We start from the raw sequence: 16,174 nt of genomic DNA on the forward strand, positions 1-16,174 counted from the left end.
CCAGGGGGCATTGGCAAAGTCTGCAGACATTTTCATTTGTCACAACTGGAGGGATGTTCCTGGCATCTAGCCAGAGATGTTGCTAACCATCTTACAATACACAGGACAGCCCCCCACGAAGAAATACCTGGCCCCAAAGGTCACTAGTATTGGCACTGAAAAATCCCAGTGTACAGAGAGTAGGAATCAACCACGTTTGCCAGGGGAATAAAGGAATGAATGCTCTTTGGGTTTCAGATGACTCAGTGAACACGGGTATGAGCTGGCTGGCAACTTGCCACTGGGAGGGTGAACACCTGGGTCTGCACACTTCCACCCTGCCATGATCGATCGTGTTGTGTGACCCTAGGCAAGTCACTGGCTCTCTCTACACCTGTTTCCACCTCCTGTAGGATGCGACAATGGGTCTCCATGCCTTATAGCCCCTTCTGGCTCTGCTGTCTAAGAGTTCCACAGAAGACAGGAGCCGCAGGTAGAGAGGCCAGGTAACAGCTGTGGCTGGAAGTCCATCCAGCAGGAGGTCGTGTCACCCAGACCCTCAACCATCCACTCACTGGCCACAGACTCAGCCAGAGTCAGAGCACGGTCTCTGCCAAAGTCCCATCCTGCCTGGGCTCTTGACTACACTGAGCCTTGGCTATAGGGCCTCTGGACTAGAGAAAGACCAGCAAACTTGGGTGGGTGGACTTCAGTGGACCACAGAGGGGGTAGCGCATTCCCTAGACAACTGTCCAGGCTGATTATGTTCAAGTGCCAAGGAGGCAGAGAACAGAGAGTCACCAGCTGCACTAGTGCCCAGGAATGAATCCCTGAGTGGGAAAGTCCAGATGGGTGAAACTCAATAGCCACTCATTCATTCATTCATTCATTCATGCATTCATTCAACAAACCCTTAGTGTTCACCATGTGCCAGGCACTAGGCTGGATGCTGGGAGTAGTCCTATGAAGGAGACAGATTGTGTTCTTCCTCCCAGCACCCAGCCCAAAGGAAGGGCTGCTACTGTCTAGGGACTCCCTCTTGGGGGCCTAGGGGAGGGTAAGTGCACACACTGGGCCTCCTTTCTCCCAAAGGCTGCTATTCCTGACACCCCAGCTGACCACAGGCCTTGGGCTTCCAGGGGCTTCTCCAGGAGCCATGGGGCTAGTCTCCCTCTCTTCCGCACTGGCCCTTTCCCAAAGCACACACCCATGGGGGCTCTAGGGGCTACCTGGGTTAGGTTGGGGAGCTGAACTTTTCCAAGGGAGAGAGCTTCCCCAGACTAAGGCCTCATTCAGGATCCCTGACACTGCCCAGCAGCCCTGGTCTCCCTGGCAGTTCTGAAGTGCCACCCTCCGCCCCCCCCGCCCCCCCCCCCCCCCCCGCAGGGCCAGTGGTCCCAAAGTTAGCAAGAAAACAGGCTCTGATGTTCCCTCCTGAGGCTCAGAGCCCTGACCACCTAGGAAAGGAAGGAAATAAGCAGGCAAGGCCAGTCAGCATGACCAAAGTCTACCCTGCTGCCTCGCTTCACTGCCCCGGGCCAGTCAGATCAGTTCTAGGAAGGACCCATGAGTCTGCCCTCCCAGTAGGGGAAGAGGAAAGCACAAACTTTGGTCAGACAAAGCTGGCTTAGAATCCTGGGGCTGTCACTTATTAGCTGTGTGACTTTGAGCAAGTCACTTTGCCTCTCTGAGCACCAGTTTCCTTATCTACAAAATGGAAGTAACATGACCTGGATTCCCTTCCCTAAAGCATCTGTGACACTGCAGAGCCTGAGGACCCCGTTCTCCTGGCCAGCTGCCAATCTTATTTCTCCTAGCAGGAGGGGGTCTATTCCCTCCACAGGCCATAGGGAGATTTGGAAATGGAAAACGTGATTTATAAAAACATCCCTGAGTGCCCCAGAAGGGGGCGGTGCTGTCCTGGGTTTGGCTCCAGAGGACCAAGGCCTCCTGCGCCCTCTGCTGGCTGCTCTAGGTTCTCATCCCATCACGGACAAAAACTAACTAGAATCCTTAGACAGTGGGGCTGTGGTGTCCCTGGGGAAGCCATGAGAAGGCAAGACAGCAGCCGAGGACATACAGAGCACAAGTGCAGGATCCCACCTCAGCCCTTGCTCTGCCCTGTCCCACCCATCACCCTCCACTGGGCATCACCACTTGCCCCCCAAAGCCTCAGTGAGGCCAGCAAGGCCAAGTTCTGCCCCCACTACTTGACCTGTCTGCTTGTTTCTGCCAGGACACTTCTCCTGGGGGCCACCTTCTGAAGATGCCCCTGCATTCACCCCTTGGCTGTCCAACTCTGTAGCACCTTCCCTGACCTTCCTTCACCTCTGACCCTCACATGCATCTTGGAAGCTCAAGGGGCTCCTGATTCTCCTGCTGGGGATGAAACATCCTAGAAAGACAAGGATTCTAGGATCCACTGCTATTTGGTCCAGAAACACAGCCCGTCCCTTCTGAAGGGCATTCACCATCCCAGGAACATTTGCTTAAACTGTCTCCCCCTTCACTGGGCTCATCCACCCAAGTAGGCAGGAGCAAGCTGCCCAGGGGAACATGGCCACAGCCCAGGGTGGCTGCTTACATGCTGGATCAGCGTCTCCACAATCTTATAGCGGTCAGGCATGTGGGTCACCATGTCCGCCATGTTGTCCTCAGACGTCCTCACCAGTGTTGGCCCGAAGACCAGGGCCAGGTTCCTGGGCTCCATCTGGGTGAGGGAGGAAACCAGGTCAGTGTCAACACCCCATGAGCTCTGATCTCCAGTCCCCCATGCCTCCCTCATTGTGGGCACCTAAGGCCTGAGCCCCAACCACATCCTGAGCTATGCTTGGCTTAGGGGATGGACACCTCCTTGCTGGGCATGGAGATGCCTGGTAAGTACAGCACAAGCCAGATTTTCAGCCTTATACATCCCCAGGTCTAGCAGCCAAGGGCAGTACCCAATCTGCTCATCCATACTGCTCTAACAATGAGAGATCCCAGAATAGGGAGGGACCTTCTGGAGGTTCTAAGGGTATCTTAAAACTGGGAGAATTCCTATAGCTCCATTTATTTTCCCTGCTGCAGAACCAGAAGATGCAGAGGTTTGATTAGAAAAAAGCAATGCGGGGCACTTGGCTGGCTCAGTCTGTACAGCATGTGACTCTTGATCTTGGGGTTGTAAGTTTGAGCTCCACATGGGGCGTGGAGATTACTTAAAATAAAATCTTTTTAAAAAGAAAAGAAAAAGGCAACGCAAGAGATTCAAGCTAAATCTGAGGAGAGATTTCCATTGGACACTGTGGGATTGTGGTTCTCTGCCTCTGGGAGAACCTCAGAAACTCAGGAGATGACTCTCCGGGGGAGAAGCACAGAAAGGTGGGGTGGGGACAAAATGACCTCTAAGGAGGAAGGTGTGCCTAGAGGACCATGGGATTATCTGACCTGGAAGAGCTTAGAATATGCTGAGAGGACCTTATATGCTTCCTTGCCCCACACTCTACACCAGAGTCCCCCCACCTTGTTTTTCTCCGAGTGGTCAGCAATGGTCTTCAGATGGCCCACAAGAAATTTGAGTGTTTCATAGTAGTGTCCTGGGAGATCTCGGATCTGAGAAGGAGTGAGAAGGGACATGGGTTGTGATGGCCTCCCCACCTCCCCAACACACCCCACAGGGGCTCCCACTGTCCTATCTCGGGAGTCTGGAAACCACCCTCTAACCAGCCCTGTTGGATAGATGGAGAAACTGAGGCCCATAGTGGAGCAGGGTCTCTCCAAGGTCACAGAAGGAATAGAAGGACTCCAGGCCTCCCAAGGTGATGGTGTCCTTCCAGCCTAGTCTGCCTTTTGCCTAAGGGCGTCTCTCTCCCCCCTTACCAGCTTCCGGAGTGTCTTCATCCGCTCCCTTGAGTCTTCGATGCGGTTGGCCTCGATGAAGTCGTTGTATTTGTCTAGAACACAGTGAAGACTCTTTAGAGAGGTGGAAGGCAGTCCTTTCTCTCACTCTCAGGGTGGGCTGCTCCCAAGCTGAAGAGACCCAGGTTGCTCCAGTTGGGAGAAGCTCTGTGGCCTTGTGTCCATAACATCCAATCCACTATAGCTGCACTCAGGTGTGCACCTGACCTGGGGTAGCCCAGGTGTGTTTGTTTGGTAAGAAATAAGACCTGAGCTGCAGGTTGATAATGGCAAAGGGATCCTTGCCCCAGTCTCTGGGACAAGGACACCACAAGGTTAAAAGAGGAGGTTACCGAGAAAGAGTGAAGGGCCTTTCAGCCTCCTGAGCTGGGTCAAGATGCCCCCAACTCCCTTCAGAAGAAGCCCAAGGGGAACTTTAAAAAAAAAAGGGGGGGATCCCTGGGTGGCACAGTGGTTCGGCGCCTGCCTTTGGCCCAGGGCGCGATCCTGGAGACCGGGGATCGAATCCCACATTGGGCTCCCGGTGCATGGAGCCTGCTTCTCCTTCTGCCTGTGTCTCTGCCTCTCTCTCTCTCTCTCTGTGACTATCATAAATAAATAAAAAATAAAAAAATAAAAAATAAAAATAAAAAAAATGGAACATGGGAAGTTCTAAAATTCATCTGATGAATAAATGCATAAGGATTGCTGAGAATATTTTGTAAAGGAAGAATGATGAGGGAGGATGTGCCCTATCAGATACTGAAACATACTAAAAACAACACAGCCAGAGCAGTCTGGGACCCACAGGGAAAGCTAACCAAGGGTAAGGACACAGAAAAGAGGGGAACAGGCCACGTGGGTCTTTACTATGTGACAAAGGCAGTATTTCAAATCAGTAGGGAAGGATGGAGGTGTCAATAAATGTCCCTGAGACAATTAGCTATATTGCTGGAGAAACGAAAATCCATTTCCTGCTCACATAATACATAAACACATTTAATTGCATTACAGAGCCAAATGTAAAAATTATTTTTTTTTAAATTTTTATTTATTTATGATAGTCACACACACACACACACACACACACACACAGAGAGAGAGGCAGAGACACAGGCAGAGGGAGAAGCAGGCTCCATGCACCGGGAGCCCGACGTGGGATTCGATCCCGGGTCTCCAAGGATCACGCCCTGGGCCAAAGGCAGGCGCCAAACCGCTGCGCCACCCAGGGATCCCTAAAAATTTTTTTTTAAAGATTTTATTTATGTACTTAGAGAGAGAGAGGTAGTGAGAGACAGCAGAGAAAGCAGAGAGAGCACGAGCAGGGGGGAGAGGGAGAAGCAGGGTCCCCGTTAAGCAGGGAGCCCGATGCAGGGCTCAATTCCAGGACCCTGAGATCATGACCTGAGCTGAAGGCAGATGCTTAACTGACTGAGTCAGCCAGGTACCCCCCAAATGTAAAAATTATTAAGATACTGGAAACACAAGAAAGTATCATCACAATAGTAAGGCCTTCCTAAATATGAGATGCAGAATACATAACAGCTTTGATGACACTTACAATAATTGTTGACAATTCCTTACAATGCAAAGTTAATATGCAAATGGCAGAGCAGGAGCAAACATCTACAAACACCCAAAATATACACAAGCTTGTCTCCTACAAATCAATACAAAAAAAGACAACCTAACAGAAAAATGGGCACACAGTCTGAACAGGAGATGAGAGAAAACAGAAAAGGTCAATAAATGAATGAAAAGATAGTTAATTTCCCTAGTAATGAAAGAAACAAAAATGAAAACAGTAACGAGATGACATTTTCCTTCTGATTAACAAAGGTATAAAATATTGATAACATCCAAGGTTGATGCGGAAGCAAATTCTCTCCTATGCTGTTGGCAAGAGTGTGAACTAGGGCCTTCTTCTCAGGAGACTGGACATGAGCTTTCAAAAACATTGGCCAGGACCCTGACCTAGAAATTCTACATCTAGGAATCCACCTCGAGGACATTGATCCAGGTGTGCGGGGACACAGTTAAGGAAAGTTGTTGCAACCATTTTTATAAGAGCAAAAACCCGAACACGACCCAAACTCCATCCATAGGGGAGTGATTAGGCAAACTATAGCCTATTCAGACTAGGAACTACTATGTGGTTGATTTAAAAGAAGAATGAGGTAGGGTTCTATGTACAAACATGAACGAATCCCAAAATTATAAGCCTCCTTTTGTTAAGGACAACCCCACCAGTGGCGTGCTGGAGCCCGCTCACACTGGCTCCCGAGGGCTGGAGGTGTTCCGTTTGTCCCGACTCCACGTTGGTGGTAGCTTATCCATGACTTGAAATAAGCCACGATGGACAGATTTGTACATGCAGACTGGAAAAATGCTAAAAATCAAGTTTTTTTTCCCCTTGAGAGCCAGATGTTAAACATCTGCCAGCACACCTGTGAACTCACCCCACTCCAAACCCTATATCTGCATCTATATCTCTGTCATGGGTGTAAGAGGGCCTGGGTGGAAACACAACAGACCATTACTAAGCAGCTCAGCAAACATTAAGAGCTGGGCCCTGGAGCCTGATGCCTGGGCCCAATGCTGGCTCTGACACTTACAACCTGTGTGACCTTAGGCAAATGACTTCATCTTCGTTTCCTCATCTGTACAGTGGAAATAATAGTACCTACCTCTCAGAGTTGTTGAGAGGGAGCAGGGCTTGGCACATAGTCAGTGACCAGACAGGGACGAGAGGTGTGACAGGGACCTTTGTGTTCTCTTTCCTTGTATCTATACTAAGTTCGTTACAAGCACGTGTTTCCCTTGTATTAAAACAAAAGCCCCAGGAGGAAAGAACTAATAAACCCAATTTAAAAAGCAGTATCAGGGCACCTGGGTGGCTTAGTGGTGGAGCATCTGCCTTTGGCTCAGGGCATGATCCTAGGGTTCTGGAATCGAGTCCTGCATCAGGCTCTCCACAGGGAGCCTGCTTCTCCCTCTGCCTATGTCTCTGCCTCTCTCTCTCTGCATCACTCATGAATAAAATAAATAAAATCTTTAAAATTAAAAAAAAATTTTAAATAAAAAAACAAAAAGCATTATAGACAGGTTTCTGTCCTCCTCCCATCCTCCGCTGCCACCCACTACTTACCATCAGTGAAAAGAGGCTCAGGTAGTTTTCGGAAGAAGGACTTGAGCAGACTGCTGATCACGTTGAGGTCTTGCCAGCGCTGGGGAGAGGGCAAAGACATCAGGCCCCAGGCAGGCGCGGTGCGGCGCATGCCTCCATGCTTCTCCAGCCCTCAAGCCCAGTCTGCCGCAGCCCAGGCCCTCCCCGGGGAACACTCACAGCTGTGCCCAGACCATGGATCTCCAGGCTAAGAAGACTCCTCAGGGTGGTGGTGGCAGAACAGTCCCCAGCTGGGTCCTGGCCCCCTGAGCAAATGGCCCCAACCCCCTCGTGCTCCAGAAAACCAAGTGGTCTCCAATCTTTGCCTACCCACAGAAAGTACCAGCTACCTACCAGCTACCTGCTTTGGTGCAAGCATTGTGGGACAGAAGCAAGTGAAATCTCCTTGGTGACTGGGCCTCTTTGGGCCTCCTAGAGCCCCCTCCCTGCCTCCCAGAGCTCCCCGTTTAGCAGAGTCATCCTTGGACCCCCTCTCTTTATCCATGGCCCAGTAGTGACTTGTGCCTGGCACCTTGCTGTCTCAGGCCCTTTGCACTTGCCGATTCCCTCCCCCAGAACCTTCCTCTCTTGCCTTCACAGGCCTGGCTTCTCATCCTGCCCAAAGGTCACTTCTTCAGGGAGGCCTTCCCTGACAGTCCCAGCTAACGCAGCCCCCACTGTCACTGCCCCGTCATCTGTGCAACAGCCCTGACTTTGTTTCTTCTGTGGTGCTTGCCACACTTTGTCACTGTGGTATGCATTTGTCTCCTTGCCCCTGCCTGTCTGCCTGGCAGACTGCAGCCCCCTGAGGAGCAGGGCCCCTATCTGTCCTGTCCCCCACTGTGCTCCTACCACCTATCGAGCTCAATGAGCCTGGCACTTAAATGGTCTAAGTCGGCAATTCTCAACAGGAGTGGAATCACTCCCCCAGGGACATCTGGTTGTATCTAGAACCACTTTGGTTTCCACAACTGGGGAGTGCCACTGGCATCCAGTGGATAGAGTCTGGGGATGCTTTCAAACTTTCTGTGATGCACAGGACAACTTTCCATGACAAAGAACTATTCTGCCTAAAGAGTCAAGATTGAGAAACCCTGTTCTAAATGAACGGGTTGTTAAATGCAAGAATCACTGAAGCATGGACGGGTCATTGTCCCCTCTCACCACCAGGGGGCACCACCTTCGTGCACAAAGTCAAGGGTAAAAGACTTGAGAACCGCTTAGAATAATTCAGGCCCAGAAAACAAGGTAATGCTCTCCACAAAGACACAGAGCTCCACAATATACACACTCTGTACAGTGGGGCCCCAGCTCAATGCCACACCATCCCACAAACAATAGCTTCCCCTCAGGCTCAGCAGGAGTTACAGCCACCCTGCCCACAACACTTAACTTCCAGCCATCCCCAGGATAAAGGACAGGACTGACGCCTGAGACAAAACCATACACCCAACACAATGGGTGTACCCACACTCTGGGCCTTGACGTGGGCCAGCTGCCTGTCCAGCTCTGGCCATGCTTCTTCCTGGCTAAGGCTCCATGAATGTGCTTTGGTGCATACCTACCCCTGCCCAGTGCAGCTCCTGCCCACCTGCCCCTTCAGCTCCTGGCCTGGGGGCATGGTCTCTTCTCATCTCCCAGCTGCCAAACCCAAGGCTTCTGGACCCCTCTTGTGTGTGCATATCAGCCCCTCATCCTCAGCCACACCTGAGCCCTCTCCTCTGTCCCATGCAGAGCCTGGCCTTTCACTCCTGATGCTCTCTGTCTGCCCACCTAGCAGTTCCCTCCATTGTCCTGCTCTGTGCCCCAATGTGACCACACCCATCCCCCCAGTCCACTCATGGGCAGTGCCTGATTGTGCCATCACCCCAAATCCAATGGGGGCCCTACCTGACACATCCTCTTCTCTGGCCCTACTCCCCCAGTATCTGTCAGAGAGATACTATCAGCCCCCAGTTCAAATGTTGGCTCTTCCCTGCCCCTCCTCATGCAGTCAACTCCTAGAGCTGCTCCCATCCTCCCTAATTCCTCTGGGACCACTGTGTCCTCCTGGCCTCTGGCACTTCCCACATATCAGCAGTTTCCCCTATAGATGCCCTACTCTGGGCCTCCCTCATTCATATCCATCAGGCATAAGCTAACGCAGACCCCATGCTCATTTATACCTCCCCAGCTGAAGAACCAGTGAAGACTCCCTATTGTCCACTGGATCAAGATCAAAGGCTCCAGTGCAGCCATCAATAGCCCTCTGCCTCCTGCCCTGGGCTTCACCCTCCCCACTGCCAAGCTCAGAAAGGAGGAAGGGGGTGGGTCTGTTCTCTCTTGACACTCAGACCGTTCTTTGGGATTTTGGAAAATGCTATCATTCCCAGCCTGGACTGCCTTCTTGTCCACCTGCCCACTCCCATTCATCCTTCAAAGATTCCAACACTCAAGCTTCCCACTTGCTCCACCCCTCAGCATCTTCTCCTTCCTCATCACAGTCTGGTCCTTGATGAGAGATCAGCCTTTTCTCATGGCTACTATCCCACATATCATGTCTCGCCACTTCCTCCCCAAGGGCAGGAAGACTGGCATGTATCACATAAGGTTTCACAATATGTGACTTGTGGGATTTCATTGCCCAGATTCATGGCCTTCCACATCTTTCTCAGCAGAGTCCCTTTTGTTGAACAGAATTATCCATGAAAACCCAATATGAAAATAATTGACATTAAAAAAAAATTAACAATGCAGAATACTCTAGTTCAAACAAGGAAGGGGAGGGGGCGGTACCCTGACCTGTTCCCGGCCTCCCACAGCTCCTCTGGGGAACACGGTTTGAGAAACACTGGCCTTGCTGCAAATACTTTTGTTATTTTTTTTTTCCACACTGAAATATGTTTTTGGCTTTTCTTCCAGCTTTACTGAGATGTAACTGACATGTAACCTGCTGCGAGTTCCTAAGTGTGGCTGTCACATTCCTTCCCGAGCTGGCTGTGTCACACCCCACCAGCCCCTCCTCTTCCCGTGTTGTAACCGCTCAAAGCGCTGGCTGCTCCAGAAAATACCACATGCTCGCCTTCTAAGCCAGGGGTCTGCAAACCATAACCTGTAGGTCAAGTCCAGCCAGCTGTCTGGTTTTGTATGACCCTTGAGCCAAGAATGGTTTTTACATGTTTAAAGGGCTGGGAAGAAGAAGAAGAAGGAGGAGAAGGCAGAGGAGAAGGAGACCGCAGGATGGTAACCAATGCCTAAAGCATTTGCAACCTGGCCCTTTACAGAGAAGGTGGGTTGACTACTGGCCGCACCTCTGCCCTGGCCATTCCTTCCGCCTGGAATGTGCCTACCTACCCAGCTTTCACTGACACTGGGGAACTCTATTCATCCTCAAGGCCTCAAAACCTATTACCTGCAAGCCTCCACCTCAGGGATCCCCAGCCATGATTGTGTCTGTCTCTCAGGCTTCAGCTGGGGTGATGCCCATCCTCGGGACTAGCCTGCCTGGGCAGGTCCTGTCTCACCCATCTGGATGTCCTGGCCCACTGCCAGGCACATCACAGGGTCTGATGAACACAACAGACACACATACCACCTTGCCCCCACCTCCACCCCTGCTTTCAGACTCCCCAGCTGCACCCACCTCATCCTGTAGGTTGATGTCACCGGGCCCACGGTTGAGCTGCTCCTGCAGGCTGGACACCACCGCATTGTTGCCTGGCACTCGGTAAATGCCCGTGGACTCCAGCCCCCGTGCCTCCACAATGCGACAGCACGCAGCCACAATCAGGGGGACCCGCTGGAGACACAGGCAGGGCAGGCATGTTAGGAAGGTAAAGGGAAGACCAGAAGAGGCGGAAAGGCCAAGATGGGAGCAGCAAAAGGCCAGAGCTGCTGCCCAGAGCCCCGTGCAGGGGCATAAAAGGCCCTCACTGTCTCCAGTTCAGGGGCTGGAAGTAACACCAGAGCCTCGCCAAGGTCTGCAGAGGACCACCACCCAAGTGTCAGGAATTCTGGGTTCTGCCTCAGCTCCACAGTTCCCTCCCTGAGTGCCCTCCGACCACTGTGTCTCTAAGATGAGCTGGAGAGCTGGTTCCAAAGTCCCTCACAGCTCTGTGCCTTGGTCTCTCCCATTAGCCGTTGGCTCTGGAGTGTAGCGGGGGACTCACCTGGTTCTCGATGGCTGGCTGGCACTCCTCCAGCCGGACCCCAAATGCCCGAGGAGCTGCCTTCTTGTTTTTCTTGATAATGTTGATGCCCCAGGGGGTTTTAGGAGTGGCAGCACTGTCATCTGGGTGGGGGGGGAGGCAGACAAAGCCAGGCTGAGCTGGGGGCAGGGGGAGGAGCAGCAGCCACACCAGGTCACACACACCTCATCCCATGCTTGGACGTATGGGGACTCCATCAAGAGGCAACTGAAATGATGAGGGCTGATGGGAAATTATATCCCAAGGGATAGCCAAGAGATGAGGGTGTGTATTCCTGACAAGACAGCCTCAGGGTAATGTAAAGACTTCTATATGGTCTCAAGGGCTAAAACAACAAGGTGAGAGCCAGAGATTCTGGTACAACCAAAAAAAGAACTTTCTAGTAGCCCAAAGTGTATAAAGATGGAAAAGGCTGCCTCCAGAGAGAATGAGCCTTCAGCTCCTGAAGGATGACACAAACAGAGACTTGGAGTCTACCCAGCTAGGATGTCATGGGGGGGGGAGTCAGGTTCCAGGCCTTTCCAGCCTTGAGACCGGGAGCCCGCAGACCCTCACAGGCACACATCCACAGGCGTGCACGCACACACACACACACGAGCCCTTGGCACACAGGCCAATCCACGGGGCTGACCCCCTCCCCATCTTCCCACACGCATGCACACACACACATTATCCCCTCAGCAGCCACCTTCATACCCTTGTTTCCTGCAGGCTGGTCCTGAGTCCGGAGGCCACGTGCAGCACTCTGTTTGAGGAACTCAGACTTGAGGCCCCCCAGGCCACGAGAGATTTTTGGGGAGGAATCAGCTTTGGGCGCAGAGCTATGGCTGTGTAGGAAAAGGGGAAGAGAAGTCTTCATCTGGGGTGACCCAGTGTGCTGCCTGCCCCAGCCTCCTACCACTTTGGACCTCCCCTCCGTCCCTGAAGCAATGAGTTTGATGCCCCTGCCATCCTGCCTGCCCCCTGGCAGAGGGTGACTCAGGGGCTGCCCTCAGGCCTGGAGGTGGGCCAGGAGGATGACCTCTGTTTGGAGTGTCCCTGCCCTATGGCCAGGACCACTTAGGAGAGCCGGGCCTCACCTTACTTTGCGATAATCATTAAGCTTCTTGCTGATCAGAGCTTGGTTGGCACAGCCGGGGTCCTGGAGGAGAGGAAAGAAAAAGCAGACCCCATCAGTGCCCACAATCAGCCAACTCAGGTCTCACCCCTGGTCCCTGCCTCGGCTTTGCCTCCCCTCTCCTCCATCTGCCAGCTGGAGGGCTCACACCCTGGAGTGAGAAAGACCAGGGCTGGACTCCTGAACACCCCCTCACCAGCTGTGTGACCTAGGGTAATCCACTAGCCTCTCTGAGCCTCAGTCTCACCCACAGTAGCAAAGGAGAGAATATGGCAACCTCAGGGTTGGGATGCATAACTATGCATCTGGCACTGATCACATTCCTGGCAAAGCACTGAGGAGGCACCCCATGACTGGCAGCTATTGCAATAACGAAGGTCACTTGAGACCCTCCCCCCGCCGACTGTGCCCTGCTGGGAACAGCTCAGCCAGGAGCCCCCAGAGCCAGAGCCACAGTTTCCAGGTACTTTCCTCCTTACAGTAAGGAGAGACAATGTCCTGAGGGAAAGCAGAACCTGGTTCAGTGAGAGCATATGCCTCCCCTCAGTGAGAGGGCCTGTGGCCCAAAGGCTATGTACTAGTGTCCCTCTCCCCGTGGCCAGAGCAGGTGCACACCTGGACCAGGGTGCAGGCCCACCATCCTCATGGTAGAGACCAGCCCCTGAGCCCAGGACCCCCACTGACTTTGTGCGGAGACAACATGGTGCAGGCACTTGGTGGGGAGGGCAAGGGGAGGCAGACAACCTCCCAGCCCAAGCTCCTGGTGTGAGGCTGCAGCTGCCCAAGAGGGGGCGCCATTTAAAAATTACGCCGAAATCCCTGCCAAAGCCTTTGGCTCAACCACTACAGCTTGCTGCCAAAGGCCAATCCTCTTGGCCTCCTCCCAAGGTCAATGTGTTCATGCCCTGCTGACAGGCCAGCCCTGTCAGAAGTGCCAGCCACAGTTCTGGCACGGGGGCACCTCATTCTGTAATACACTCCAGAAGAAACCTCTGCTTCCTGAACCCCAACTTGAGGTTGGCCTGGAGCTGACCTGTCTGTGCCAGAGCCTGCCCAAGGCAGTAATAATAATTAATAATGATAATAATAATAATTAGTGTCATTCCTCCAGTTATTATTGTTACTGCCAGCCAGGGAACACTGAGGATGCCAGGTGCTCTGTGAGCCACTGTCTGCATTTTTCTCTTCCACCAAAGCCCAGGTGGGTACAGCTACAAGGTGTACTCCTGTTAGCCCATTTTATGGATGAGGGAACTGAGGCTCAGAGCGGCAAAGCGAGGTCCACTGGCAGGTGAGGAGCGGCCCTGGCTCCCCACCGTCCCGGCTGATCCCCGCCCCGGCCGGGTGGGCGGCCGGGCCCTCACCTCGCCCTCGGCCCTGCTGTTCTCTCGGATCGCTCTGATCCAGCCCAGCATGTCATCCCGGTCCTCAGCCTGAAAGAGATATTCACAGAAGTCAGCGGTGGTCAGCCGGAACACGTGCCTCCTCTTGGTCTCGCTGTAGGAGATGTCCACCAGGCAGGAGCCGATGCAGACGGGCGCCGCCTCGTCCTCACCTGCGACGGCCGCCGCCGCCCCCGCCGCCGCCGGCCCGGGCTCCCGCCGCTCCTTGCTCAGCGAGAGCGAGCGCGCCCGCAGCGCGGCGTACACCCGCTTCCACTGGCGCAGGCCGCCGCCCGCTTTCTGCAGGGAGACACGGGGGAGGGGGAGACACGGGAGGGGGCGGGTGTGAGAGGCCGGCCCGCCCCGCCCCCACAGCCCGAGGGGGCTCTAGGAGCTGTGGGCGGCCACAGCCGTGGGCCCCCACCCCTGCCCAGCACCCCCCTGCCCGGACACCCCTACCTATTAGGGTTCTCAGTGCCCCCTGCGCCCGTGTCCCCAGTCATCCTTGAATACCAGCGTCAGCAGCGTCTGGCAGCGGCACTGCCCAGCCTGGCCACCGGACTTAGACCCCGCACAGCCATTCCCGGGCCACACGCTGCCCCCTGCGCAGCACTAGCCCAGAGCTGTCCCCGCACCTGCTCTCCCCACTCTGGCCGCCGGCTCCAGGCTCTGCTGAGTGTCCCGGCAGAACGGGCTCACAAGGTCAGCCGGACGCCCAGGTTACCGCAGCCAGTGGCAGCTCCTCCGTCCTTCCGGCTCTTTCTTAACCCCTCCGAGGCACGTGACCCAGCCTGCCATTCCTTCCTTCTCTAAACCCTCTCTTGGCACCTGGGACCCCAGGGTCCCTGTTTTTCCTCCTAAAATCCCACTGGCTCCTTCTTGGTCTCCTCCATTGGTTCCCTTCCCCCCAACATCCTCTTGCCAGCCATTCTCGATGGAGGCGAACTGGTGCCCAGGGGACATTAGTCTGGAGACGTTTTCAGGTGTCACACCTGGGCAAGTGCTATGGCATCTAGTGGGTAGAGAGGCCAAGGATGCTGCTAAACATCCCCTGATGTCCAAGACAGCCCCCCACAACACAGAATCGTCTGGCCCCCCATGGCACTACAGGTGATGTTGAGACCCTGCCCTAAAGCGAGGGGCGGCGCTCCAGACCTCTATCCTGGGTTCCCCTTTCCATCCATGCCTCTACTCTGATGTCATCCACAGCTGTGGCTTTAAATCCCATCTGTCTGCTGATTCACAAATGTATCCCTGGTCTGGCACCCCCCACACCCCAGCCACAGTGCTGCACCCCCCACTGCCTGCCCAGTGTCCCCACTTGCATTCCCATAGGCACTCTGCACACTACTTGCTCACCATGGGGCACTTGGTTTGTGTCATCAAACTTGCTCTCCACAGCAGCCCCCCCCCAACTTCTCCAGCTCAGTAAATCCACCCAGTGGTCCAGAAACCTGGGGGTTGCCCTTCACCCCTCCCTTTTCCTTACCCTTGACCCATCACAAAGTCACAGCTGCTCTGCTTCCAAAATATCACCTGTCTGCATCCTTCTTGCTATCTACCACCTTGCCCATGCCACCAACGCTTCTTACCTGGGCAACTACACAAACCTTCCCAGTCCCCACCCTTGCCTCCTGTAATCCACTCTCCACCCAGCAGCTGCGGCCACCATGTTTTTTAAGTAATCTCTGCACCCAACTTGGAGCTCAAACTCATGACCCTGAGACCAAGAGTTGCACATTCTGTGGGATGAGCCAGCCAGGTGTGCCGCGGCCACCATTTTAAAATGTAAATGAGATTGTGTCTCTCCCCTGCTTAGCACCCTCTCAGTGGGTTCCTGCTGCCCCCGGAATCAAATCCAAGAATTTCTGTGTCCCTCCCCCTCCAAGCTCAACTTCTCCACCGACTTCTTCCTCACTATGTCACGACACAGGGGCCTTCTCTGTGAACAAGCCAACCAACCCCTGCTAGGGACCTTGCTCTCTTTGTTCCTTCAGCCTAGAGCCTCTTCTCTTGCTTCTCCATGTGGCCTCCCTCTTGCCCTTTAGGTTTGCTCAAATGTCACAAACATCACCTCCTCAGCGAGGTCTTCTCTGACCATTTTTTTTTCTAACAGCAGCTTCCCCACTACCTCCAAATTTAAAGGCAATCATGTGGGCAGCCCTGGTGGCCCAGTGGTTTAACGCCGGCTTCGGCCCAGGGTGTGATCCTGGAGACCCGGGACTGAGTCCCATGTCAGGCTCCCAGCATGGAGCCTGCTTCTCCCTCTGCCTGTGTCTCTGCCTCTCTCTCTCTCTCTCTCTCTCTCTCTCTGTGTGTGTGTGTCTCTCATGAATAAATAAATAAAATCTTAAATATATATATTAAATATATATATATATATATATAAAGGCAATCATGTCACCCAGTTCATTTTCCCTGAGTGCTTACTGCAACCTCCAGTTATACTAGTTGCGGATCTCTCCAG

The 16,174-nt window shown here is 53.5% G+C and overlaps 1 protein-coding gene across 7 annotated transcripts in view; it reads right to left on the reverse strand.

Annotated features, from left to right (window-relative positions):
• The window catches only part of ARHGAP23 (Rho GTPase activating protein 23), an 80,534-nt gene that overhangs the window by 13,623 nt on the left and 50,737 nt on the right, over positions 1-16,174 (reverse strand). For all 7 annotated transcript variants that reach the window (XM_072747384.1, XM_072747379.1, XM_072747382.1 and 4 more), the window contains 9 exons: positions 13,690-14,007; positions 12,288-12,349; positions 11,905-12,035; positions 11,170-11,291; positions 10,644-10,799; positions 7,004-7,082; positions 3,838-3,911; positions 3,481-3,570; positions 2,564-2,689 (listed from right to left, as the gene is read on the reverse strand). In XM_072747384.1, coding sequence (XP_072603485.1) covers positions 2,564-2,689; positions 3,481-3,570; positions 3,838-3,911; positions 7,004-7,082; positions 10,644-10,799; positions 11,170-11,291; positions 11,905-12,035; positions 12,288-12,349; positions 13,690-14,007 — 1,158 coding nt within the window. The remainder of the gene's footprint in view (positions 1-2,563; positions 2,690-3,480; positions 3,571-3,837; positions 3,912-7,003; positions 7,083-10,643; positions 10,800-11,169; positions 11,292-11,904; positions 12,036-12,287; positions 12,350-13,689; positions 14,008-16,174) is intronic.

The sequence above is a fragment of the Vulpes vulpes genome, chromosome 2 (genome assembly GCF_048418805.1).
Source record: "Vulpes vulpes isolate BD-2025 chromosome 2, VulVul3, whole genome shotgun sequence".
NCBI lineage: Eukaryota > Metazoa > Chordata > Mammalia > Carnivora > Canidae > Vulpes > Vulpes vulpes.